General features: G+C 44.1%; 1 protein-coding gene across 1 annotated transcript in view; it reads left to right on the forward strand.

Annotated features, from left to right (window-relative positions):
- The window catches only part of PRL (prolactin), a 34,758-nt gene extending 26,177 nt beyond the window's left edge, over window positions 1–8,581 (forward strand). The window contains exons 3-5 of the mRNA XM_084848118.1: window positions 109–216; window positions 7,414–7,593; window positions 8,101–8,581. Coding sequence (XP_084704244.1) covers window positions 109–216; window positions 7,414–7,593; window positions 8,101–8,292 — 480 coding nt within the window. The 3' untranslated portion in view covers window positions 8,293–8,581. The remainder of the gene's footprint in view (window positions 1–108; window positions 217–7,413; window positions 7,594–8,100) is intronic.
- Window positions 8,582–27,527: the final 18,946 nt, after the last annotated feature.

A 27,527-nucleotide genomic window follows, 5' to 3' on the forward strand; every position in this document is an offset into this window, starting at 1 on the left:
CAAACAACAAATGGAAAGAAAAAGCAACGTATGATTCCCTCCCCCCTTCTTCTTCTATGACAGTCCTGGTTACCTACTGTATTAAAAGTAACCTTTGCTTATCTTCAGGATGAACGCTATGCTCAGGGCCGGGGGTTTATTGCAAAAGCCGTTAACAGCTGCCATACTTCTTCCCTAACCACTCCTGAGGACAAAGAGCAAGCGCAGCAGATTCATGTGAGTTGTGCCCATGTGTATGTGGGGAGGGGAAGGCAGAAGTACATCACTGGGTATAGAGAAGAACGCCTACGGGTGTCAGTCCAAACAAAGACAGGCAGGCAGGCAGACAGACGGACGGACACCAAAAATGGTCACAGGAAACCTGGTGAAAACCTTTAGAAGGCATCATTCATTCATTCATTCATTATTTCATTTCTATACCGCCCAAGAGCCGAAGCTGTCTGGGAGGTTCACAAAAACCAAAACCACAAAGCGCAACATAAAACAATATAAAATAGGAACGCTTAAAACCACAAAATAACAGCACAACCAGAATAAAACCTAGCAGCAATGCAGAGATTTATTTATTTATTTATTGCATTTATACCCCACCTTTTTTCCTCTTGCAAGGAGATTTAAAATACAGATTTAAAATACCAGAGCTAAAAGATTAGGAAGCTAAAATGCTAAAAAATACTGGGAGAATAGAAAGGTCTTCACCTGGAGCCCGAAGGAGTACAACATAAGGGCCAAGCAAACCCCTCTAGGGACCACATTCCGCAGCTGGGGTGCCACTGTAACGACATTCAGTTACAGAACATAAAAGGTTTAGGTGTTTTGGTGCTGTTACTCCCCTTCCAGTGGCAGGCAAAAAAATTATGAGGGAGGCATGAACAAAGAGGTAAACAGACTCAGAGGAAGCAAGCTCTGACTTCTATAAACGAGCTGTTAGCAGAAACAATGAAAAACCCTCATTTGCTTGTTTAGTAGCTGCAAAATCCAAACCTTACTAAGGCCACAATGATGCATGGCTTAATGCAGCCTTCCCCAGCCTGGAAGCCTCCAGATGTGTCAGACTACACCTCCCATGATCCCCAGCAAGCCTCAGGCAGGCTGAGGGTGGTGGGAGCTGTGGTTCAACACATCTGACAGGCGCCAGGCTGGGGAAGGTTGACTTAGTGCAAAAAAGAAGACTTTTTCAGAAAGGGCCTTTTTCCACCCCTAGTCCCCTATAATGGGGGAAGGCAGACTTTTGGCTCACAGTATCCGCTTTGGGTTTTTTTACTCAGAATTCAGGGGTCCACCAACTACAGTCAGTTGGTAGCTCAGGGGCCAGACTCACTTACCTGCTGCACCTCATGAGCAGGGCCAGCCCTAGGATAAATAGCGCCCTGGATGAGGAATGCCTTTGGTGCCCCACCCCACCCCGCTGTGGTCAGCTTTGCAGGGCTATTTGACATGGGCCAATCATAAGCCTGCATGACCAGTTGTCTGTGTGGGCATCCTCCCTGGAAGATGTGTAGAAACTAGAAATGCAGTTCTTCAGTGTTATGCAGAACGTCAACATGGTTTGAAATCCTTTAGCACTGAGCTCCTCCTGGCGCCTCCCCCCCCCAGCTCATCTTGGCATCCCCCTCAGCTCAGTGCCCAGGGTGACCGCCCCGCTTGCCCACTCCTATGGCCAGCCCTGCTCATGAGCCATGAGGAATGAGCTGCAGACATAAATACAAGTCTACACTCGAGTTATCACAGATTAGACATTCTAACAGTCTAACATAAGCCTTAAGATGGCTATAGTTAAACAATTTTGGAGTTGGAAACCCTTGCTGATCTACTGCAAATCAACTAGAGATCACCCAGTAGATCTTGATCTACCTCCTACACACCCATGCCCTACAACACTGCCTCCATCTTCCTTGATTTGGTTGCACTGCTGGGGTTGAATGGAATAAATTTCAGTGTGCATCCAGAACAGCAAAGGTGCTTCCAGACATGGGTGTCATAGCAGCATGAAATTATTACTTTTCTTCTGCAAGTGGAATAGCAACAGAGAGCTTTGGCTATTGGGCAGCATAGAAATGTAATAAATAAATAAGCTCTCCCTCCATACTCTGTAGTCACATGGACTGTCCCCTGTTCCCAAGCACCAAATGTTGAGGGGGTAGTTTTTGTTGGGACTATGGTGTATGTGTGTGCATGCGGAGGAGGGGGGAGTTAAACATTCCTGCCCCCACGCATGGTCATGATCTTGATTGCCTCCCCCTGCGGCTGGAATTTTTAAAAAGGAACAAAAACTGATGGGAAGGCCATAAGGATGGTAAGGTGAATGGTTAAGGTGAGCAAGTGAGCATGGGCAGATCATTATCTGATCAGTTTTGACCTTCAGGCCACCTGTAACCTCTGCAGGGGTGGGGGACCAAATTTGATGGTCCATCCTTGGAGACTGATGAATCCAGATGGATTTTTGAGGTCTCTTGGGGGTTTTCCTGCAGGCTTTGCCAGCAGTCTTGCCAAGGTCCTGGTCACCGCTTGGAATGAGAAGATGACCAGGGCTATTGATATGATGGCTCCCAAACATCCTTGACCTAGTCATAGAACTGTGTCAGCTCCTTGAGGAGCTGAGGGTGATGAAATGACTGTGTCGATGATTAGAGCGCAAATGGCGGAAGACTCAGAATGAACACAATTGAACACAGGTAAGAATCCACTTGCGATCTTATTCTGTGGCAGTGATGGAGGCAAAGAAAACCTTCTTCTCTGCCGCTATTGCATCTGCTCAGTGTCATCCAGCAGAGCTCTTTTGTGTGATTAAAGGCCTCTTGGGCGTCGGTCTTGGAACACAAGAACTTGAACCCTCAAAGCCCTGCTGTGCACAATTTGCCACACACTTTGCAGATAAAATTGCTCATATCCATGCTGACTTGGATACCATTGTTTTGACAGAGTCTGATATAGATGGGGCTGGTGCACCATCTAGTCACGTTATGGATACCTTTCAGCTTGTGCAACCTGAGGATGTAGACAAACTGCTTGAAGGACTGAGGCCTACTACTTGCCCTTTAGATCCTTACCCATCCTTGCTTGTGAAAACTGCCAGAGCTGGGCTGGATATCTGGACTTCTGAGATGGTAAAATGCCTCCTTGAGGGGCAGCAAGGTCCCTGCAGCTTTGAAAGAAGCTGTGGTGAGGCCCTTGCTGAAGAAACCAAATTTAGATCCTCTGGTTCCAGATAGTTACCGCCCTGTGTCAAATTTGCCATTCTTGGGCAAGGTACTGAAGCATGTGGTGGCCGCACAACTCCAAGCCGTTTTGGATGAAACTGATTATTTAGATCCCTTCCAATCAGGTTTCAGGCCTGGTTATGGGATGGAAACAGCCTTGGTCACCCTGGTTGATGACTTATGCCGGGGAATGGATGTGGGGAGTGCAACCATGTTGATTCTTCTGGACCTCTCAGTGGTTTTCGATACCATCAACCATGGTATCCTTCTGGATCGATTATCTGGATTGGGCTTGGGAGGCACAGTTTTAAAGTGGTTCTGGTCCTTTCTGGAGGAGCAGTCTCAAAAGGCGGTGCTGGGAGACTTCAGTTCCACCCCATGGCCATTAGCCTGTGGGGTGCCGCAAGGTTCTATCTTGTCCCCCATGCTTTTTAACATCTACATGAAACCGCTAGGGGAAGTCATCAGGAGGTTTGGGCTGAAATGTCATCAGTATGCGGATGATACTCAGCTCTACCTCTTGTTTCCATCTGCACATTCCAGGGAGGCTGTGGAACTCTTGAACCAGAATCTGGAGGCTGTTTGGGGATGGATGAGGGTGAACAAGCTGAAACTTAATCCAGACAAGATGGAGGTACTGTGGGTTGGGAAACCAACTACTTTGGATGGAGGTTTACAACTGGTCTTAGATGGGGTTGCACTCCTCCTGAAAGACCAAGTGCGCAGTCTGGGAGTCCTCTGGGACTCTGAGCTAATGGGAGAAGCCCAGGTGGCTGCAGTGTCCAGGAGTGCTTTTTACCAGCTTAGGCTGGTCCGCCAACTGCAGCCCTATCTGGAGATGATGGACCTTGCCTCAGTTATCCACGCATTTGTCACGTCCAGGACTACTGTACTGTATTATACGTGGGGCTACCTTTGAAGACAGTTCAGAAACTCCAGCTTGTGCAGAATGTGGCCACCTGAGTGTTGGTGGGGGCAAGGCGCAGTCACATAATGCCCATACCTCACCAGCTGCACTGGTTACCAGTGTGTTTCCAACCCCAATTCAAAGTGCTGGTTTTGACCTTTAAAGCCTTAAATGGTTTGGGACCAGGTTACTTGAAGGACCGCCTTCACCCGTATCAGCCTGCCCACACTTTAAGATCAGAAAGAGAGGTCCTTCTCATTTGCCTACCTGTGAGAGCACTGAGGTGGGCGATCACACATGAGAGCGCCTTCTCTGCAGTGGCCCCACACCTTCGGAACAAGCTGCCATCGGAGGTCCACTATGCTCCATCATTGTAGACTTTTAAGAAGGCCTTGAAAACATATTATTTTACCTTGGCCTTCTCGTCATATGGCTGCTATTGTTGCTGTTACTGCTGTTAACATTGTTGCTGCTTTTATTGTTGGCTTTTATAGTTTTTACGTTTTTATCACTTTTAATATTTTAACTGTTTGATGTATTTTATTGCTCTATTCCTTGGGAGGGCTTTTGCCCTGAAAGGCGGCCAAGAAAAAAATTTTTTGTTTATATATATATATATATATGTGTGTGTGTGTGTGTGTGTGTTCACTCCTCGAGTGTAAAGACAGGCCATAGATACAGGAAATGTGTAGACCAGGAGTGCATAACCTACCTCCCCCACCACCTCAAGGGCTGCATTGAACATAGGCAGGCATCTGGGGGCCATTCCAGTACCCGTGTGCATGCACACTCAGAGACACATACATGCACATGCTCGGTTGGGTGGAGGCTAAAGCCTCATTCACCAGCCCCCCAGCAACCAAAATGGGCATTGCGGCTTTCACATTGTCATTAGCAATGCCAAAGAGCAATACTGGCTGCTTCTGGGTTGCCAGCGCGAGGAAGAGGCTTTCGTTTCCTCCCACCCCCTGCAACCCTGACCAGCACTGTTACTCTTAGGTGCCATTCACAGCATGGGAGCAGCCACGGCAGCTGCTGCAGGCTGCTGGTGGTGGTGCGGGAGAGGCTTTAGCTTCCTCCTCCTCCTCCCAGCTTTTGCACTGCCATTAGTGGCACAAAAACAGTGATTCCAACCAGCCAGCGTGGGTGGGGGATTCAGAGGTGGGTGGAGTGCACAATCCATGTCTGAGGACTGCATGTGGTCCATAGGTTGTGCACACCTGGTCTAGACTAACCCCTACAGGCCATAACAGAGAATGCTATCAGCCAAACAGAGACCTGAAGTATTCATTGTGAACTACACTGCAGGACTGCCATAAACTACTCTGTCGCAGTGACAGCCCCTTTCAACTTGCTTGAAGGGGGCAATGAACTGCATTTGCTTTGGAATTTGCATTAGTATGCTTATTTTTAAAATATTTCACACTAAATAAGAACTAGCTTAGAATGAGCAGGAATTAACTCATCTTCTTTTGTGGTATTGTGGGTGGGATGAACATACTGGCGCCTAACCCCAGCTATATTAAAATCTTGGATTTCTGTATTGATTTCTATGAACAGCTCTCACTTCAATCCTTGGGGACATTTAAAAATAGCTTCTCTCTGTGAACCTAGAAATGATATATCCAGGCAATAAGTTGGTTCTCTCTACCCTTTTTATATCTCTGTCTCTCCCTCCATCCTCATTTTCCAGCCACTCCATTCCATTCCCCCCTCCTCAGCTTCTATGGTTTCCTCCTTCTCAATAGTCAAAAGTCAGCATTCTGTGGCCACTGAATGGTTCCTTCCCCCTTGTGTCTTTTTTTCTCTGAAGATCTTTTGTGCTTAAGGGTTCCTCCAAGTCTGCTGATATGACCCTCTTGTGTGTGGGTTGTGCTGTTTTGGCTTGTGATAATGAAATCATATAGCCAGGGCTAGCCAGCAGTTCTTCCCAAAAGGAGGTTCTCATGCGTAGGTGGCTCAGGGGGAGTTATTTCAGATGCAAGTCCTCATAACTAAAATGGGAATCCATAGAAATGCTTTTAACATAAAGGCCATAGGCTTTGTTGTTTTTTTAAAAGGTCTCCTTGGATTATGCAATCTTATTTCATACACATTTGAAAATAACATTTTCTTGCACAAAGACAGGAAGTGCTGGTACAGGATAGGTGAAAGCATCACCATCTTTCCAAGGAAAGAGGTGGAGGTTGTGGTAGGAGGAGATGGCCTATTGCACAACAAGGGGGAAGATGGTACTGACAGGCACAAGGCTAGGATCCTATTCAAGGCATATATTGTGAAATATAGTTTCCCCCAATATGCCAGCTTCTGAAATTGCAAACATTTTATTAAAAGGACCTAATTTTAAAAAAATAAGTTTCTAGTCTATACACTTGTAGAGGAAATAAGAATTGCTGGAAACCCTCTGAAAGTATTTTTAAATGCTGAAGTAGCATTTGGCACTGAAGTCCTGTTGATACCCAGGCAAACCTTTTCATTCTGAATGCCATTCATCCACTGAATAATCTGCCCCATCAGAAATCAAAATATGAGACACAGACATCTCTCTGTTTGTATTGGCTAGATGGGTGATGTTTGAGCATGTGGACTTAGTAACATTGCCGTTCTTCCAATATAAGAAGCAGGGAAGGATTGTGCCATAGGGTAAGTGTATTTTGCCACAGTAAGCAAAGTGAAAAGTGTTGGTGTCAACATTAGAGAGGTCTCAAGGGCAGCAGAATGGCTAGGAGGATCCCAGGAAAGCAAAAAGCCCTTTGATCTTCCAGCTTACCCCAAGCAGTGGCAAAGTTTCAAAAGAAAAGAAATCTCCCCAAAGCAAAACACTTCAAAGGAGAATCAGACCTATGCCTGGGCATGTTTGCGGTGCTATATGTACACATTACAAATGCTTTGGATGAGGTATTAAGTGGCCTACCACAGATTGCATCTTCCATTGTGTTCAAATATTTTCCAGATCCCATATTTCTAAAAATGTCTCATTAATGCTCAAGCTAATCATCAGATTAAATGGCATTTCATTCAGCAAGGCTAAACAGAGTGATCTCTACCAGCACATAGTACTGCAAAGACAATTTATTGATGATGTCTGTTTAAGGAATTATGTTACCTAGTTATTTTTAAAAAAATGCCCTCCAAACTTCGGTTAATTAATTTCACAACAGTCTCCAGCTATATCTGGAAGATGGACAAAGAGACACAAGGCTATAAAAAGAAACTTAAGCCATTGCTTATGTATGTTATTTATGTCCTGTGTAAATTATGTATGGCACTATTATTTAACTACATTATTTTGTTGCTAATGAGCAGCATGAGGACCTGCTAAATCTAGTCCTGAGCGTACTCCGCTCCTGGAATGACCCTCTGCTCCATCTGGTCTCTGAGGTGCAAAGAATCAAGGAAGCTCCTGATACCATTCTCTGGAAGGCTGTGGAGATTGAGGCGCAAAACAAACGGCTTCTGGAGGGGATGGAGAAAATAGTTGGACGCGTGAGTAGAAAGGACCTAGCTGCATAGAATTCTTCAGAATCTATACAATGAGACATCTATTTGGACTAAATGGCTTCAGGGCATCTTTTGAGATGGTAAAAAAAAAGAAGCAAAGGGGCCAGCAAAGCCTCCCTGATCCAGATTTGGCCAGTGATCCCTACAAGGAGTAATTCTGGGTGCGTCTGGACAAGGCTTTTATTGTGCAATCAACTTGCCTCATTTACAGAAGGTTACAGAAGGTGACTCCCATTTGTAACCATTCTGTTTTTTCTCACATCTTCCATCTTTTTTCTTACCACAGAAAATCCATTAAGGAAGGAAAGATGGAATGGCTGCACAGTGGCTTTTGATTGGTAGATCTAAGCCAGCATTTCCTCATATTTTAAACTGATACTTGATTAATCATCGGTTCTAATGTTACCATTCTCTAAACATTGATATGGTAGAGACATCCTCTCAGTGATGATGAAGATGGCTAAGTATTTTTCTTTTTCTCTTCTTCATTAGGTTCACCCAGGTGACTTAGGCAATGAAGTCTATTCTAGATGGTCAGGGCTCCCATCGCTCCAACTTGCTGATGAAGACTCTCGCCTCTTTGCTTTCTACAATCTGTTGCACTGCTTGCGTAGGGACTCCCACAAAATTGACAACTATCTGAAACTCTTGAAGTGTCGCCTCATCCATGATAGTAACTGTTGAGCAACTTTGGCCTCACTGCATAAAAATGGTAGCACTAAACTCCTTCAAGATGACCTGCTTTTAGCTTCCTTGCTTTTCATTGCACAGGGTGTGCGTTATGGAAAATCACATCCAGTGGTACAAGATTTATAGACCTATTGAACACATTTTCCTTTGTTTGGAGATACAGTTGTTCTACTACCTGAAACTCTATGACAAAACAATCTTTTCCGTTATGAGTGCTTTACTGTCTCTTTTACTGGCATCACAGTGATATTCAAATCAAGCAATAAAAATATACTAATATATTAAAATGCGTTTGTGCCAAATTGAGATTGGTTTAACACTTTTGGAATGCCTACACTTTTGGTTGCCAACTTCATAGGGTTTGCAGACAGAGATTGTGGGGCTTGTATGCAACTGATGCTCCACTCAGCCAAGGAGACCCCACAGGACATTTACTCAGCTGACTAGATCATCAGTTACAGCTAGGGATCCTGGGGCTTTGTGCAGCCCCTATATCTGGCTGCAACTGACAGTCCTATTTTTATAATAGGCAGTTGCTAACTTCATTACACTTTATAGAATTAAATCTAAAACCAAATGCAAATGTATTAAAATGTAATTAACAGTGCAATTCTATACATGTCTACTCAGAAGTAAGCCCCACTGAGTTCAATGGAGTTTACTCCTGGATAAGTGGGTATAGGATTTCAGCCTAAATTGGTTGAAAAGTAGATTATCAATTGTAAGTGATGGTGAATCCTACTTATTTATAATGGCAACACGCAACATTATTTGCATTTAAACCAGTTTATTAGATATAAATCCAAGGATAAAAGACAGATTATTCTTTCATTGGGAAAGAATCTAAGTGTCATAGGGTGTGTGTTTTTTTAATGGAAACACATCCCAGTTGTAGACCAAAGTAGCACTCAGTTTCATCCCATTCATGTCACCATGGTCCCAGTGATCAGCAATCTAGCAAAAGATTAGCTGGCAACTACTCACTCTCCAAAGCAATGGTCAAAAGTATTCCAGATAAAGTTGTTATCTGACACAGTCCTGCTCCACCCAACTAGTTTGTTTTTGTTTTCCCTTAATAGGTGTGTCTCTGACTCACCTGACCTACAGAGAAAACAGCAGCTGTATGGACAGACCCCACTCAGCAACAGATGGGTAAATCCCAGCTGAATATTCTGGGCTTCAAGAATTAATTATATGGGTTGTGGTCCCTGAAACCAAATAACAAAAAGTGGCACCACAAAATATATACTTATTGCTCAAAAGGTATTAGAGAATAACAAAACTTTTCAACGATGAAACACGCAAAACACACAATGTAATGAGGATGATTAGAAACAGAAGTAGTGGCAAGCATGGTGTTTTTTTTAGTAAAAGTGAAGTCCTATTCTCAACCAACAAAGCAGTCTTCATTAAGTCTTCAGAGTTCCCTATCTGGCAAGCATGGTTGGCAACACTTAGATAATCATGTTTGGTAGGCTTCTTATTCTCTCAGGATCTCTCTGGCCAATCATGTCAAAATCTTACCACTTATAACATTCTACCTAGCAATATCTCTAGTTCCTTTATCTTGATCACATCTATACACCTTGACTTTTTGGACTAAGTCATGGCTCCTACCCATGACCTCTCCATAATGCAGCCGGGCTTGCAGCTTACTTCAGAAGCACTCCCGTGAAGGTCCTTCTCCTCATGAGGTAATGAGCTTTTTACTTCCAAGAATTAACCAACCCACCTGTGGCAAGCTTCTTTGTTCCAGTTCCAGGGACACATTTTTGCACTTAAATCTAGCTCAAAGCATACATAATGAATCACTCTATACTTACAGTTATCATACATAGATTATAATGAATAACACTCCTATGAAATACAATGAATTCTTATCAACAATACATGTTGCATTCATATTTTGTGACAAGAGGACCAGTGATACCAGGAGGCAAGGTAAACCTCACCACTTCAGGCAGCAGATTCCAGAGGGACCACCATTTTCCTCCTGCTAGTCTCCATCTCTGTGTGTCCATAGTAGGGCATGGGCATCATTTTGACCTTCACATCAGGTTAAAAGATGTCTAAGGCTGGTAGTGATCCTGTGCCTGACTCTGGATGTTGAGAAGGCATGGACTGTCCAGTGACTTTAACTAGTTGGTGACTGGAACATTTTTCTCCCTAAAGCCTCCAGACAGAATCTTTGTAAAGCTGGTTAGCACTAGCCATGCACATTTCACTTCAGCTATCCCTCTGGAGAGCTCAATGAAAAGATAAAGAGTGGGCAGAAGATGCACTGAATGGAGTCCATGCTTCTGAGCCTGGACTCCAATAAGGATGCCCTTGTACCTCTGCCACCCCACCCTCATCCAGCAAGTGTATGCCATTTTATTGCAGAAATACATACAAAGCAACCTCAGTCATATGCCAGAAACAGTTTTACTAGGAGCTGTGCAAACAGCTAAATTTATTTCTAGCACCGAAGGAGCTTAAAATATGCAAGTGCTTTCAATTATTCGTAATGAGACCACTGTAAAGACCTTTTGCCTAAACCTAGATTACAAACCTCTGATAAAGTTAAAACCTAGCCCAAATGTTTGGCCAAACCTTAATCTACATCCTCTCTTAAATTCCAAACAGTTTGTCAGGCTTTCCATTTGTGCAACCTTTGCACATCATTCTGGTTTCAGAAGTGCCAAATGATCAATAAATACTGTGTGTTCTTACAGTGCTTCTATCCTGGCTAGAAGCTGGAAGTCCTGATAATCTTACCAGAGAGCAGCTCTGTTCTTGGGAAATCTCTGACCTATTTGTGCAGACAAAAGGACTTAAGGTAGCTTAGACCAAAAGTCTAGGTGCTTTATCATCCCAGTTCTATCCTTTAAATGGTTTTGAAATGCCTGCATCATTTTAAAGTGGCATATGCCATTATGCACTGTGAAGGCTGGTTAATTAATTTGCCTGCCTACGGTACGTGTAGCAGAATCAGTGGGTTACAGAGATCCTCATCTCTTATGCTATGCCCCTTAGCAACAAAGCAATGCAGGAATCCTTCTTTAAAAACAGACTTGGTAGCATTTAGCTTCAGTGTGGCTAATGATTTTGTTCCCTGATGTATCAAAAGGATAAAATAGAAATTTTTAAAGTGAGAATGTATTCTTTGTAATATTGAAATGGAGGACTTTGTCCTCTTCTTTGTCAAAAAGACTATTTATTGAGTACCACATGAGCACAGAGAGAATGCAGTGTGAATTCTGAGTTTGCTGAGAAGCTATTTTTCTGATGAATGGTTTTAGTGAAAGCATACAGCAAATGCTTTAAAAGATTTGTGTGAAATTGTGAGGACTGAGTCTCCTTTTCTTTTCATCAGAAAATCCTCCAAAGTCAACGTACTGAAACAATCTGATGTGTAAAAAAACTTCAGATGTACTTATTTTTAGCCAGTGTTAGGTAACAAGTCATGCCTTTCATCTCTGAGGACTATGCAACTTGTGTCAACAGGTAGCTGGGTGGGTGGGCCACATGACATCTTAAAACCTCTTACCTAAAATCAGCCACAAATTTTACTATAGCAAGCAATGATTTCAAAGCATCACATAGAATTCTGGTATTTCCCAGAAGTGAAGAAAGATGATGGAGAAAATCGAGATGTTAAGGGGAAAAAATGATCCCACCATCTGATGTACAATTCATTGTCTCGACTATTTTTATTGGCTCCTCAACTCCTGGAATTTTAGCATGTCCACACAGATGTTGTTAGCAGGCCTTGAAGCATCATATAGTGAGCAGTACATGGATCCACTTCGTATATGTTTGTTTATTTTATTTGTTTGTATCCCACCTTTCCTCCAAGAAGCTCAGTAGCATTTTACACAACAACCCTATGAGGTAGATAAATCTGAGCATCAGGGCATGTACAATAGTTGATGACTCAACACTTGATCACTTGCCGCCGCATGGGTTTTAGGTGATATGGAAGTTATGTCTGTCATGTTTGAGCTCTGATAGCTCATTCACACATGCAAGTATTCACTTGGTATTGAATGTCTAAACGTGCATGTGTAAACTAGCCACTAATGACTTCCTCAAGTGGCAATTTTAACCTGGAGTTCCCATTCCCAAGAACACAGTCTAGTTACTGAACTGCAAATGCTCTTTAGCTGATATAGACAAACTGAAGGCCGTGTGCAGCAGAGAGGAGTATACAGAGGAGTGGAGAAGCGCTGGCATGGAAGTCTCCACACCAGGTAGTGCTGCTTGAACATCTTTTCTTGGCACTAAAGTACTGTGAGAATAGAAAGTTCTGTACACACATGCTGTATGACTATGCATATTGGATATGGGGCTCTATTTTGGGATGGATTTGACCTTGGTCGCCCTGATGGATGACCTTTTACGAGATACGGGGGGAGTGCAACCCTGTTACTTCTTCTCGTTCCCTCAGCAGCTTTTGGTAGTGTTGTTGACCATAGTATCCTCCTGGACCGCCTCCATGAGTTGGGAGTTGGAGGCACTATTCTGTGTTGTTGTTGTTCAGTCGTTCAGTCATGTCCGACTCTTCGTGACCCCATGGACCATAGCACGCCAGGCCTTCCTGTCCTGCGCTCTCTCCCGGAGCGTGCTCAAGTTCATATTCATTGCATCCGTGATGCTATCTAGCCATCTCATCCTCTGCCGTCCCCTTCTCCTTTTGCCTTCAGTCTTTCCCAGCATCAGGGTCTTTTCCAGGGAGTTTTCTCTTCGCATTAGGTGGCCAAAATATTGGAGCTTCAGCTTCATTATCTGTCCTTCCAATGAGCACTCAGGGTTGATTTCCTTTAGGATGGACTGATTTGACCTCCTTGCAGTCCAGGGCACTCTAAGAGTCTTCTCCAGCACCACAGTTCGAAAGCATCAATTCTTCGGCGCTCAGCCTTCCTTATAGTCCAGCTCTCACAGCCATACATTACTACTGGGAAAACCATAGCTTTGATTAGACGGACCTTTGTCGGCAAGGTGATGTCTCTGCTTCTTACTATGCTGTCTAGGTTTGCCATAGCTTTCCTCCCAAGGAGCAAGCGTCTTTTAATTTCATGGCTACAGTCACCGTCTGCGGTGATCTTGGAGCCCAAGAAAGTAAAATCTGTCACTGCTTCCATTTCTTCCCCTTCTATATGCCAGGAAGTGATAGGGCCAGATGCCATGATCTTAGTTTTTTTAATGTTGAGTTTCAAACCAGCTTTTGCACTCTCCTCTTTCACCCTCAACAAGAGACTCTTTAGATCCTCTTCGCTTTCTGCCATTAGGGTGGTATCGTCTGCATATCAGAGGTTGTTGATAATTCTCCCAGCAATCTTAATTCTGACCTCTGATTCATCCAACCCGGCATTTCTCATGATGTACTCTGCATATAAGTTAAATAAGCAGGGTGACAATATGCAGCCTTGTCGTACTCCTTTCCCAATTTTGAACCAATCAGTTGTTCCATGTCTGGTTCTTACTGTTGCTTCTTGACCCTCGTACAGGTTTCTCAGGAGACAGGTAAGGTGGTCTGGTACTCCCATCACTTTAAGAATTTGCCACAGTTTGTTGTGATCCACACAATCAAAGGCTTTAGCGTAGTCAATGAAGCAGAAATAGACGTTTTTCTGGAATTCTCTTGCTTTCTCCATGATGCAGCGAATGTTGGCGATTTGATCTCTAGTTCCTCTGCCTCTTCGAAACCCAGCTTGTACTTCCGGTAGTTCTCGGTTCGCATACTGCTGAAGCCTAGCTTGTAGGATTTTGAGCATCACCTTGCTGGCATGTGAAATGAGCGCAATTGTGCGGTAGTTTGAACACTCTTTGGCGTTGCCCTTCTTTGGAATTGGAATGTAAACTGACCTTTTCCAGTCTTGTGGCCACTGTTGAGTGTTCCAGATTTGTTGGCATATTGAATGCAGCACTTTAACAGCATCATCTTTTAGGATTTTAAATAGCTCGGCTGGAATACTGTCATCTCCGCTAGCTTTGTTGTTACTAATGCTTCCTAAGGCCCACTTGACTTCACTCTCTAGGATGTCCGGCACAAGTTCAGTGACCGCACTATCATGGCTATCAGGGACATTCAAATCTTTCCTGTATAGTTCTTCTGTGTATTCTTGCCACCTCTTCTTAATCTCATCTGCTTCTGTTAGGTCCCTGCCTTCTTTGTCCTTGATCATGCCCGTCTTTGCACAAAACGTTCGTTTGATATCTCCGATTTTCTTGAAGAGATCTCTAGTCTTTCCCATTCTGTTGTTTTCCTCGATTTCTTTGCATTGTTCATTGAAGAAGGCCTTCTTGTCTCTCCTTGCTATTCTCTGGAACTCTGCATTCAGTTGGGTATATCTTCCCCTTTCTCCCTTGCTTTTCGCTTCCCTTCTTTCGTGAGCTACTTGTAAAGCCTCATCAGACAGCCACTTGGCTTTCTTGCATTTCTTTTTCTTTGGGATGGATTTCGTTGCTGCCTCCTGAACAATGTTACGGACCTCCGTCCATAGTTCCTCAGGCACTCTGTCTATCAGGTCTAATCCCTGAAATCTATTCCTCACCTCCACTGTATATTCATCAGGGATATGATTTAGGTCATACCTGAACGGTTTAGTGGTTTTCCCGACGTTCTTCAATTTAAGCCGAAATTTTGCAAGAAGCAGCTCATGATCTGAGCCACAGTCAGCTCCAGGTCTTGTTTTTACTGACTGTATGGAGCTTCTCCATCTTTGGCTGCAAAGGACATAATCAATCTGATTTCGATATTGACCATCTGGTGACGTCCATGTGTAGAGTCGCCTCTTGTGCTGTTGGAAAAGAGTGTTTGCTATGATCAGCATGTTCTCTTGGCAAAACTCTATTAGCTTTTGTCCTGCTTCATTTTGTACACCAAGGCCATGCCTGCCTGTTATCCCGGTGATTTCTTGACTTCCTACTTTAGCATTCCAATCCCCTATGATGAAGAGGACATCTTTTTTTGGTGTTAGTTCTAGAAGGTGTTGTAGGTCTTCATAGAACCGATCAACCTCAGCTTCTTCGGCCTCAGTGGTTGGGGCATAGACTTGAATTACTGTGATGTTGAATGGTTTGCCTTGGATTCGTACTGAGATCATTCTATCATTTTTAAGATTGTACCCCAGTACTGCTTTTCCCACCCTTTTGTTGACTATGAGTGCTACTCCATTTCTTCTCAGGGATTCTTGCCCACAATAGTAGATATGATGGTCACCTGAATTAAATTCGCCCATGCCTGTCCATTTTAGTTCGCTGATTCCCAAGATGTCGATGTTCAATCTTGCCATCTCATGTTTGACCACCTCCAGCTTACCTTGATTCATTGATCTGACATTCCAGGTTCCTAAACAATATTGTTCTTTACAGCATCGGATTTTCTTTTCACCACCAGACACATCCACAGCTGAGTGTCCTTTCGGCTTTGGCCCAGCCGCTTCACTCTTTCTGGCGCGACTTGGAAATACCCTCTGCTCTTCCCCAGTAGCATATTGGACACCTTCCGACCTGAGGGGCTCATCTTCCGGCGTCATCTCTTTTAGCCTTGTGATATGTTCCATGGGGTTTTCTTGGCAAGAATACTGGAGTGGGTTGCCATTTCCTTCTCCAGTGGACCACATTTTGTCAGAACTCTCTGCCATGACCTGTCCGTCTTGGGTGGCCCTGCACGGCATAGCTTATGGCTTCACTGAGTTACGCAAGCCCCTTCGCCACAACAAGGCAGTGATCCATGAACAAGGCACTATTCTACAGTGGTTCAACTCGTACTTGTGGGGTTGATTCCAGAGAATAGCATTGGGTGACTGCACCTCAGCTCCACAGCAGCTGAACTGTGGGGTACCACAGGGCACCATCCTATCCCCAATGTTATTTAATATCTATATGAAGCTGTTGGGAGTTGTCATCAGGAGATTTGGGGCAAGGTGTCACCAGTATGCTGACGACACCCAGCCCTATTTCTCTGTGACATCTGAATCAGGAGAGGCCGTGTATGTTCTGAACTGGTGCCTGGATGCAGTTATGGCTTGGATAAGGGCAAATAAACTGAAGCTGAATCCTGATAAGGTAGAGACCCTATGGATTGGTAGTTCCCAGGTCCAGGAATTGGGATTCTTCCCTGTTCTGGATGGGGTAGTCACCTCCCTTGTAGACCGTGGGAATGCTGTAGACATCATATACCTCGACTTCAGCAAAGCTTTCGACAAAGTGCCCCATGATATCCTGATGAGCAAACTAGCTCGAAGTGGGCTAGATGAAACAACGATCATGTGGATCCACAGTTGGCTACAGAATCGGACCCAAAGAGTGCTTATCAATGGGACCTTCTCAAGCTGGGGAGAGGTAACGAGTGGGGTACCGCAGGGCTCAGTCCTGGGCCCAGTGCTCTTCAATATTTTTATTAATGACTTGGAGGAGGAGGTGCAGGGAATGCTGATCAAATTTGCAGATGACACAAAATTGGGAGGGATAGCTAATACTTTGGAAGACAGAAACAAAATTCAAAGTGATCTGGATAGACTGGAGTGCTGGGCAGAAAACAACAGAATGGCATTTAATAGGGACAAATGCCAAGTTCTGCACCTAGGAAAAAGAAACCAAATGCACAGTTACAAGATGGGGGAGACGTGGCTCAACCACACTACGAGCGAGAAGGATCTTGGAATTGTCGTCGATCACAAGCTGAATATGAGCCAACAATGTGATGTGGCTGCAAAAAAGGCAAATGCTATTTTGGGCTGCATTCATAGAAGCATCGCTTCCAAATCCCGGGAAGTACTAGTTCCCCTCTACTCAGCACTGGTTAGGCCTCATCTGGAGTACTGTGTCCAGTTCTGGGCACCACACTTTAAGAAGGATGCAGACAAGCTGGAGAGGGTTCAAAGGAGGGCAACAAAGATGATCAGGGGACTGGAAACAAAGCCCTATGAAGAGAGACTGAAAGAACTGGGCATGTTTAGCCTTGAGAAGAGAAGACTGAGGGGAGATATGATAGCGCTCTTCAAGTACTTGAAAGGTTGTCACAGAGAAGAAGGCCAGGATCTCTTCTTGATCATCCCAGAGTGCAGGACACGGAATAATGGGCTCAAGTTACAGGAAGCCAGATTCCGACTGAACATCAGGAAAAACTTCCTGAGTGTCAGAGCAATACGGCAATGGAACCAATTACCTGGGGAGGTGGTGGGCTCTCCCACACTGGAGGCCTTCAAGACGAGGCTGGACAGCCATTTGTCAGGGATGCTCTGACTTGGATTCCTGCATTGAGCAGGGGGTTGGACTCGATGGCCTTGTAGGCCCCTTCCAACCCTACTATTCTATGATTCTATGATTCTATGATTCCCTCTGAAGGAGCAGGTCCATAGTTTGGGGGTGCTCCTGGATCCATCTTTGTCACTGGAGGCCCAGGTGGCCCAGAGCACCCACTACCAACTCTGGTTGGTACACCAACTATGCCCATTCCTGGATAGGGATAGTCTAGCCACAGTGATCCATGTATTGGTAACTTCAAGATTAAACTTCTGCAATGCACTCTGTGTGGGGCTGCCCTTGTGTGTGGTTTGGAACCTGCAGCTTGTACAGCATGCAGCAGGTAGGGTGCTCACTGGGACACATAGCTATGCTCACATAACACCTGTGTTAAAAGAACTGCACTGGCTGCCTATTAGTTACCAAGCCATGTACAAGGTTATGTTATAATCATATAAAGCCCTAAACAACTTGGGACCAGGATACCTAGCAGACCACCTTCCCTTATATATACCCAGATGACATTTAAGATCTTCAGAGGAGATCCTGCTGGTCCTTCCAAAAAGAACAGAATGTTGCAATGAAGAACCTCGACAGTGGACCTTCTCTGTAGTGGCACTCACCCTGTGGAAAACACTCCCCTGTGCAGTCCAGGAGGCAGAAAATGTGACATCTTTTAAATACCTCCTGAAAACACACCTTTTTCACACAGGCTTTCCCTGGTCTGTAACTGCTGCTGGGTTTTACCTTGGGATTTACCAGGTATTTTTAAACTTTTAACAGTTTTATATTATGTTTTTCAAGTTGTATTTTATGGGTTTAATTGTTTTTTGTGTGTTTTTTGGTAACGGCAATCCCCCATTGCATGAAAAGTCATATTTAATAGCAAGAAGCTTCTGCTATTGGGCAGTATAAAAATGTAATTAATTAAATAAACAAATAATATTTTAGACACATCTCCCAGTGGTCCAGGTATTAAGGAAAAAGCTAGTACAGTCCGCTCAGTGAGCTAGCTAATGCCATGCACACTTCCCTAAATACATGCCAAAACACAACTATTGATGTTGGCTGTAACTTTGCCAATAACAAGCAGTAACTTGCTCTTCGGTATTGACCTGACATATAAAATAATTACAGTCTCATTATTGTCTCCTGAGTTCATCTCTGTCCATGAAGATAAATTACAACATCCCAAATTTCTGTGGCTCTGAATTCTCTGAATCTCAAGTGCTCTCAGGCAAGCAGATCTGATAACTGACTTGATCAATAAAAACCAACTCTCAGAAAATGTGCTTCCTGTTGTTAGAAAACCACTGTATGAGCAACAATACTATGACATGGGAGTCTTCAAAGCACCATCTTGCTGATAGTGTACACCATGAATTCTAGTTAAGGAAAAGCCATTTGAAGTTAATGCTCACCCTGACACCGCCCAAACATATTCACACTTTCATGCATGTTTATGCTAATTTTGCCACAAAGAAGAGGCTTCTGGATAAATCAGCCAGGTATTAAGAACTTTGGGCTTGCGGACAGTTTCTTCCAGGATGCTTTCATTCTGATAAGGATCCACCCATTTTTCTCTCTACCCACTGCAAACATTCCTTCCCAGTAATATCGGCACCCCTCTTCTAGGGATAGGGTGGAATTCCATTACTTGGAATAATGCTAAATAGCAGTACTATCAAACAATAAGTACTAATTCCATGGAATACTTGTGGGATAGCTGGTTCCTAGATTTCTATTAGAGATGCTGTTGAATTTTGTCACAGGTGAGATTTGGCAGCAAATTTCTCATTCTGCCCTTGATGAAACTGCTCCAGGTCATCCCTAGGAATTCATTATTCCAGGTAGTCCATGATTGTGCAGGGTTTGCAATACAGTCATATAATGTGATGACTTCTCTGCATATGTGACAAGACGAGCTGTGAATATCAGGCCTCCCAAACTGCTGGACCTCACCAGGTTCTAGTAAGTTTGGCACTCAAAGTGGGCATTTTTCATTCTAGTGCATGGAAAATCTGAGTCCACCACCCATGCACCAGAGCAGAATCTGAGGGTTCTATTCATCTCTAATTTCCATAATGTACTAGCTCTGACAATGGCTGGCACTTAAGCACATAAGAATAGCTATGCCTCTCTAGTCCAAGCCTATCTAGTCCAGTATTCTGTTCCCACAGTGGCCAACCAGACGCCTATGGGAAGCTCATGAGCCCAATGGCACCTTCTCAATCATGTTCCCCCAGCAATTAATATTGAGAGGTAATATACAGATATCATGACTAGTAGCCATTGATAGCCTTATCCTTCCACCAAGTCTGCATGCAGCCATGTTTGTAGGTGGCCATATAGCCAGGTTCTCCACTTGCGTTTAGGAACTTCCATGTTACTCTGTTGCTGCAAAAATAAAGTGTCGTAGCACCTTAAAGACTAACAAATGTATTATGCCTTAGTCTTTAAGGCACTAAAAAGCTCTTTGTTGTTTTCACTTGCATTTTGTATTTACTAATTATATCAAGTTCTTCATATTTCACACATAGAGTTTCTATTTATTGTTATTCTGATAATAAAGACAATTATCTCCCACTTGTAACATCGAAATCTACCTTAAAAGCCTAATATTTATCTAGATAGCACACTTTTGGGATGTTCTTAGTTGGCATTTCAGTCTTTTTGAAAAGGTTTTAAAGCATGTGTCATGTGGCAAATCTGTAAGTATTTTCAATTATTCAAATGGAAGAGGTGTGTTTCCTGTAGTGGCTTTAATGCACCTGAGATACAATTCAGAGAGCTCTTTTAGGTATGTCCATAGCCTTAAGAATGCCCAATAGGACTTTGAATATTTTTTTTCTTTGAACAGCAGACCAGTTTGTCCCAGTGATGCACTGGAACTTGCTTTTGAAACCCTGAATTTTAAATGTGGCTTTCCATGCAATGGGGGATTGCTGTTACCGAAACAAAAAACAGAAGGTCTGATAGGGCTGCAGAATGTAACACAATTCACTAGATTGTAGCTGTAAGGCTTCTCCACATGAGTGATTTTTTGCATGATTGTGATTGGCCACTCATGGAAGTTTGCGGGTACTTTACACAATGTCATCAACCTCCAGGACGTCTCCTGTGCCTTCCCCAAATAATCTCGCTTTAAAAAATATCAGAGAAAATCCACTATTTAAAATTATATTTTATTATGGGATATTGTGGGATATCCCAGTGTGTTAAGTCAACATTGTGCTATAATACATCCACTAGATAGCGCTGTTTCATTGAACCTTATGGAACACTGCAGAGTGGGGAAGTATTCAATTACAAATCATGTGGCCACCATTGGTCGCTGTCTAAAGGAGCCCATAGTGAATGCAGAAAGACTCCAGGAGAAGAAACCCTGGTAAGGGTGCATGTTTTCTCTTTAATGTAGAGACACCCATATTCTTTCTTTTCTCCATCAGTGGCAACAAATTGCTTGGGAAAGTGAATACTGCAGGCACAATTTTAAATATATATGGTAGTAGCCAATTGTGCCCCAGTGCTAGCACTAATTATGTTGTGCTAGTGCAAATTAATGTTTGTGCAACATAATAGAATTTGTGAAGGCGATGGTTAAAAAATGGTGATTTGCTGCCGAATTTCAGCATCAAGTTTCGGCGGCAAATCGATGCTTTTTCTGTTGCCTTAGTTACATTGCAGAAGCATTGGTTTCATGCTAGTGCCACGTCATTAGCGCTAGCACTGGGGCACAACTGAATATTACCTATAATAAATATATCGCCATAAAGCAAGTTTATCCCGTCTGAACATAACACTGTATTTTTATCTTTTTATTTCACATTTCATGAGATCAAACATACACCATATACATTCCAAATAAAAAAATAAACAAATCAGAAAATGGGTCATTTTGCATTCACATCCAGCATGCCCTGCAATGTCTTCCGATTTATATGCAGATTTATATGTCCTTCACCCAATGTCTTTTCTAGACAGTATACAATTGGCATCCTATATTTTGAGAGGCTTACATTAATGACTTCAACCGTCTTCAGAGTTCTGTGTGTCTGTCATTATAGGGACATTATGGTAGAATAAGGCAGTTGAACAAAACAGCCCTACCTGGCCTCACAGAACATTCTCGTTTCAGTTGCTCCATATTTTTGTTCACTGTAAGTACAGAGTGCACAAGATGGATGCAGAATTGACACCATGTTTAAAATGGAGGCTACTAAGTCCAGAATTTTAGTAATAGCAACTGTTCCAAGGATATTTTCTCAAATTCCTATAGTCCACAATTATCAGGCAGTTAGATAAGCATATTTTCATGGTAAATCCTGTCTCAGTCATATGTAAAATATATCCCCTGGAAAAAAATCTACTGGCTTTTAAAAAGTGGCATTTAGTATAATTAAACTGAAATACTGAAATTATTGTGTTAAATAAACCAAATCATAAATGGCTTCCTTTGAGCAGTCATTATTGGATAATATCAAAAGAATAATAAAAAATACAGTTTTGCTAAAGTTATGAAGCTGGAAGGAAAAGCTTGTGTCAGCAACAACCATTGTTTGTAACAGGGAAATATTTTCATTAAACCATCAGAATATACTATGCAGACTAAGGTTAAATGGTACATCCAGCTCTAAACCATCTCAAGTTTCTTTATAATCCTTCAAACACTGAACAATTGCCCCTAATACTAGATGCCATAGGGACAAAATTTGAGCAGTGTCCTCCTGAAAGCTACCGACTAAAGATGAAAATCCAGCATTTAGAAGCCTGGTTAAAGATTAACACAAACAGCTATAAGGAGATTCTTAGGAAAGAATCAGGACAGCTGCAGCTGTATCTTTGCTACCTGCTGAGGGTTGCTAGGCAACTCAGGCCTACCACTGCCCCAAGGGCCTTTTATTTTACAATTAGGATATTTGAGGGAGTTTTTTCTAAGGATTTTCACTCAGCCTATTGAGATGTGAATATACATTTCTTTTTTAAATCAAGAAAAAAATGGAATTTGCCAGGATATTCTAATGTCAAACATTTGCCGTGTTTGGGATTTTCTTATAGAATTGACACAATCTGGAAACAATGTACACTTTTAAATTGTGACATTTTGACTCTGTGGGAGGAATTATTTGCTATTTGTTTTGAACAGAACCTTAGTTCATGTCAGATATGAACCTCCAGACAATCATTAGTTTAAACTGCCTGCTATGTGTTCAAAATTTTCAGTCAATTTAAAGCTGATCTGAATTGCAAATGTGATGATAACAAGCCATTAGGGAGCAAGCAACATATCTTTTCTCGCACTTGCAACTATCTTCTTTAAGGGGCCTTTGGTGCAGTGAAATATGAAAGTGCCAGTTCAACCAAGCACATTGTCAACAATAGCAGTGGATAAACTAATCCACGTAGACTAGAACAAACTGGAAGATACAACATGAACAGAAATCATATGTGCTTTCTCTCTCAAAACAATCAGATATGTTTGTAATAAAAATTAATAGCTGTTTCTGGAATCTGATTGTAGATACATTCTTTTCAGATTGGGAGGAAAGCAATGGCTTAGCTGAAGCATTTGGGAGAGGGCATTTTAGAGATCCCATTCGGGAGCCACATATTTGAATATTTTCCTATTCAAATTATTTATATACAAAAAAACTATTCAGCTGTGTATAGTATTGTTGAAGCAACTTTAGTATTGTCTCACAGAAGTGAAAGTTCCAGAATGCCACTTCTCATGACAACTGAGAATGTCATAATGCCTACAGCTACAGCTGTGGTATTGCATAGAATCATAGAATAGTAGGGTTGGAAGGGGCCTACAAGGCCATCGAGTCCAACCCCCTGCTCAATGCAGGAACCCAAGTCAGAGCATCCCTGACAGATGGCTGTCCAGCCTCATCTTGAAGGCCTCCAGTGTGGGAGAGCCCACCACCTCCCCAGGTAATTGGTTCCATTGTCGTATTGCTCTTACAGTCAGGAAGTTTTTCCTGATGTTCAGCCGGAATCTGGCTTCCTGTAACTTGAGCCCATTATTCCGTGTCCTGCATGTTGACTGACAAAGCCAGACATCTGCTGTATTCAGTCAGTATAATCATCATGGCACTAGATTTCACCTAAGGCACAGAGCAGTTCTTTTTTTCCTGTACAATGTATGGATAACTAACACTGGACTGAGGAGAAGTGCTGCAACCTGATACCTGCAACTATACGGCTGTTGTCTAGGCGCATCCTCCATGCGTGTCCTGTACTCATAGAGGGGGAAATGGAACCATGCTCACCAGGAGAGCCTGTGGGCCTACAGGGCTCCCAGTCAGGTGGAGAGTCTATGCACACACACTCTACATAGTGTGCTGAGTTTACACGTGGAGGGAACTGTTATGAGCAGCCCTTATATTTTCCAGAATGATGCAAAAAAATTATTCATCATCTCTGAACATATCTGCACTGATGTGACCACTGGAATATGAATACTAGAAACAATACATTACAGACTAGGAGAAAACCTGCCTTTCCCATTGTGACACCTTTGGATACCATGGCACCTGCAGAAACCTCCCCCATCAACTGCAAAAAAACCCTGTCCCCCTGCCTTTTATTTCTTTTTTTTTAAAAAAATTCCTCTGGCTGGCTGGGATTGCTTCAAAGCAAAGTGCTGCTCTCCAGCCACTGCCATCTTCATTCCCTAAACTGCTTCTGGGCCTCACATTGGTCCAGAGGCATTCTTCAGAAAAGATAGTGGGTAGCTGCAGGCCAACACTTCACTTGTCAATGTGCCCAGCTGCCCTAAAAAGGGAGGTGAGGTGAAAGGGACCCCACTGTTGCTGCTGCCTGCCAAGCTTTGGGAGACTGGGAGAAGAGCCAAGAGGCTGGAAAAGCCAGTGAGGAGGTTGAGGAGGGCTGGGGAGTATTTATTTTATTTATTTTTTTATTTATTTCATTTCTATACCGCCCAATAGCCGAAGCTCTCTGGGCGGTTCACAAAAATTAAATCCAAACAACACACAATAAAACAATTTAAAATATACAGAACATTAAAACCACAATATAACAATACAACCACAATAAAACCTAGCAGCAGTGCAGGAGTTTAAAATACAGATTTAAAACAGCAAAGATAAAAATTTAGAAAGCTAAAATGCTAAAATGCCTGGGAAAATAAAAAGGTCTTCACCTGGCTCCGAAAGGAATACAATGTAGGCGCCAGGCGAACCTCACTAGGGAGCTCATTCCAGAGCCGGGGTGCCACAACAGAAAAAGCCCTCCTCCTAGTAGCCACCCGCCTCACTTCCTTTGGCAGGGGCTCACGGAGAAGGGCCGCTGATGATGATCTTAAGGTCCGGGCAGGCACATATGGGAGGAGGCGATCCTTCAGGTAACCTGGCCCCAAGCCGTTAAGGGCTTTGAATGTTAACACCAGCACTTTGAATCGGGCCCGGAAATGGACTGGCAGCCAGTGCAGCTGGAAAAGTACTGGCGTAATATGAGCTCACTGGCCAGTCCCTGTTAACAATCTTGCTGCCCTATTTTGGACCAGCTGAAGTCTCCGGACCGTTTTCAAAGGCAGCCCCACGTATAATGCATTGCAGTAATCCAGACGAGAAGTTATCAGAGCATGGATAACTGTAGCTAGGCTATCTCTGTCCAGATAAGGGCATAGCTGGTATACCAGCCTAAGCTGATAAAAAGTGCTCCGTGCCACTGAGTTCACCTGTGCCTGAAGTGACAGTTCTGGATCCAAGAGCACCCCCAAACTACAAACCTGATCCTTTAGGGGGAGTGCAACCCCCTCCAGAACAGGTTGAATATCACCTAGCCGGGCAGACGAACCACCCACTAACAGTACCTCCGTCTTGTCTGGATTGAGTTTCAGTTTATTAGCCCTCATCCAGTCCATTACCGTGCCCAGGCACTGATTCAGAACAGTCACTGCCTCACCTGGTTTTGATGTAAAAGAGAGGTAGAGCTGGGTGTCATCTGCATATTGATGGCACCTCAGCCCACACCTCCGGATAACCTCCCCCAGCGGTTTCATGTAGATGTTAAACAGCATGGGGGATAAAATAGAGCCCTGTGGAACCCCATGGCACAATTGCCATGTCACAGAGCAGTAATCTCCCAGCACCACCTTCTGGAATCGGCCATCCAAGTAGGAGCGGAACCACTGTAGTGCAGTGCCTCCTACTCCCAACCCAGACAACCTATCCAGAAGGATACCATGGTCGATGGTATCGAAAGCCGCTGAGAGGTCCAGGAGAATCAACAGGGTCGCACTCCCCCTGTCCCTCTCCCGGCAGAGGTCATCCCACAGGGCGACCAAGGCAGTTTCCGTTCCAAAACCAGGCCTGAAGCCCGATTGAAATGGATCTAGATAATCTGTTTCATTCAAGAGTGCCTGGAGCTGTCCTACAACCACCCGCTCAAGCACCTTGCCCAGGAAGGGGACGTTGGCCACTGGCCTATAATTGTTAACATCCTCTGGGTCCAGGTTAGGCTTTTTCAGGAGTGGTCTAATTACTGCCTCTTTTAAAGCGTCAGGCACCACTCCCTCTCTCAAGGAGGAATTTACAACCTCCTGGACCCAGCCGGACAACCCCTCCTTGTTTGATTTAATAAGCCATGAAGGGCAAGGGTCAAGCACACAAGTGGTCGATTGGACTTGGCCAAGCACCTTGTCCGCATCCTCAGGCCTCAGTAACTGAAACTCATCCAATAAAACTGGACCAGACGGTGCTCTGAACGCCTCTACCAATGGAACTGCATTAATGGTGGTGTCCAATTCGTGACGAATCTGAGCGACTTTATCCTCAAAGTGCCGCGCAAACCCGTCACAGCGTGCTACCGAGGGTTCCACCGTCTCTCTCCCTGGCCCAGAATGTAACAGGCCGCGAACCACTCGGAAAAGCTCCGCTGGATGACACTGAGAAGATGCAATGCTGGTGGAAAAGAACTGTCTCTTTGCCACCCTCACCGCCACAGAGTAGGCTCGATAGTGGGCTCTTACCTGTGTTCGGTTAGACTCAGCACGAGTTTTCCTCCACCTGCGTTCTAGCCGTCTCCCCTCTTGCTTCATTGCCCTCAGCTCAGGTGTATACCAAGGAGCTGGCCAGGCTCTGCTCAGAGGGAGAGGGCGCTTGGGCGCGATCGTGTCAACCGCCCGAGTCATCTCTGCATTCCACAGAGCGACCTGGGCTTCGACAGAAGCACCAGCCATACCAGCAGGAAAATCCCCCAGAGCTCTCTGGAATCCATCAGAATCCATTAATCTCCGGGGGTGGACCATTTTAATAGGTCCCCCACCCTTGCAGAGGGGAAAGGCCGCCAGGAGTCTAAACCTCAGCAGGAAGTGATCTGACCATGACAAAGGGACAGATGTTAATTCCTCCACTTTCAGATCACCATCCTCCTGCCCAGTCGAGAAAACCAGATCAAGCGTGTGTCCTTTTATATGCGTTGGGCCGATGACATGTTGGGACAGCCCCATGGTTGTCATGGCGGCCATGAAGTCCTGAGCCGCCCCGGATACAGCGGCCTCGGCATGGAAGTTGAGATCCCCCAGGACCATCATCCTAGGGGTCCTCAACACCAAGTCCGAGACCACCTCCGTCAGCTCAGGCAGGGAGTCTGATGGGCAGCAGGGTGGGCGGTACACCAACAGAATCCCCAATCTGTCCCGGGTACCCAACACAAGGTACAAACACTCAAGATCTGCACTCGAATGAGCAGGAAGCCTGGAGAGGGAGATTGAATTCCTATAGACCACGGCAACTCCCCTCCCTGACCCTCAAGTCGGTGCTGGTGCTGCACCGAGTACCCAGGAGGGCACAGCTGGGAGTGACCCCTCCCAGTTCCCCCACCCAGGTCTCAGTAATATATGCCAGGTCAGCCCCCTCATCCACAATCAAATCATGGATGAGGGAGATTTTATTTTGGACCGACCTGGCATTCAGCAGCAGCACCACCAGACCCGAGGGCAGACTGGTAAGGCTGCCAGGAACCACCAG

The sequence above is a fragment of the Heloderma suspectum genome, chromosome 4 (assembly GCF_057233095.1).
Source record: "Heloderma suspectum isolate Gila_16-S chromosome 4, 16-S_ref, whole genome shotgun sequence".
Taxonomy (NCBI): Eukaryota; Metazoa; Chordata; class Lepidosauria; order Squamata; family Helodermatidae; genus Heloderma; species Heloderma suspectum.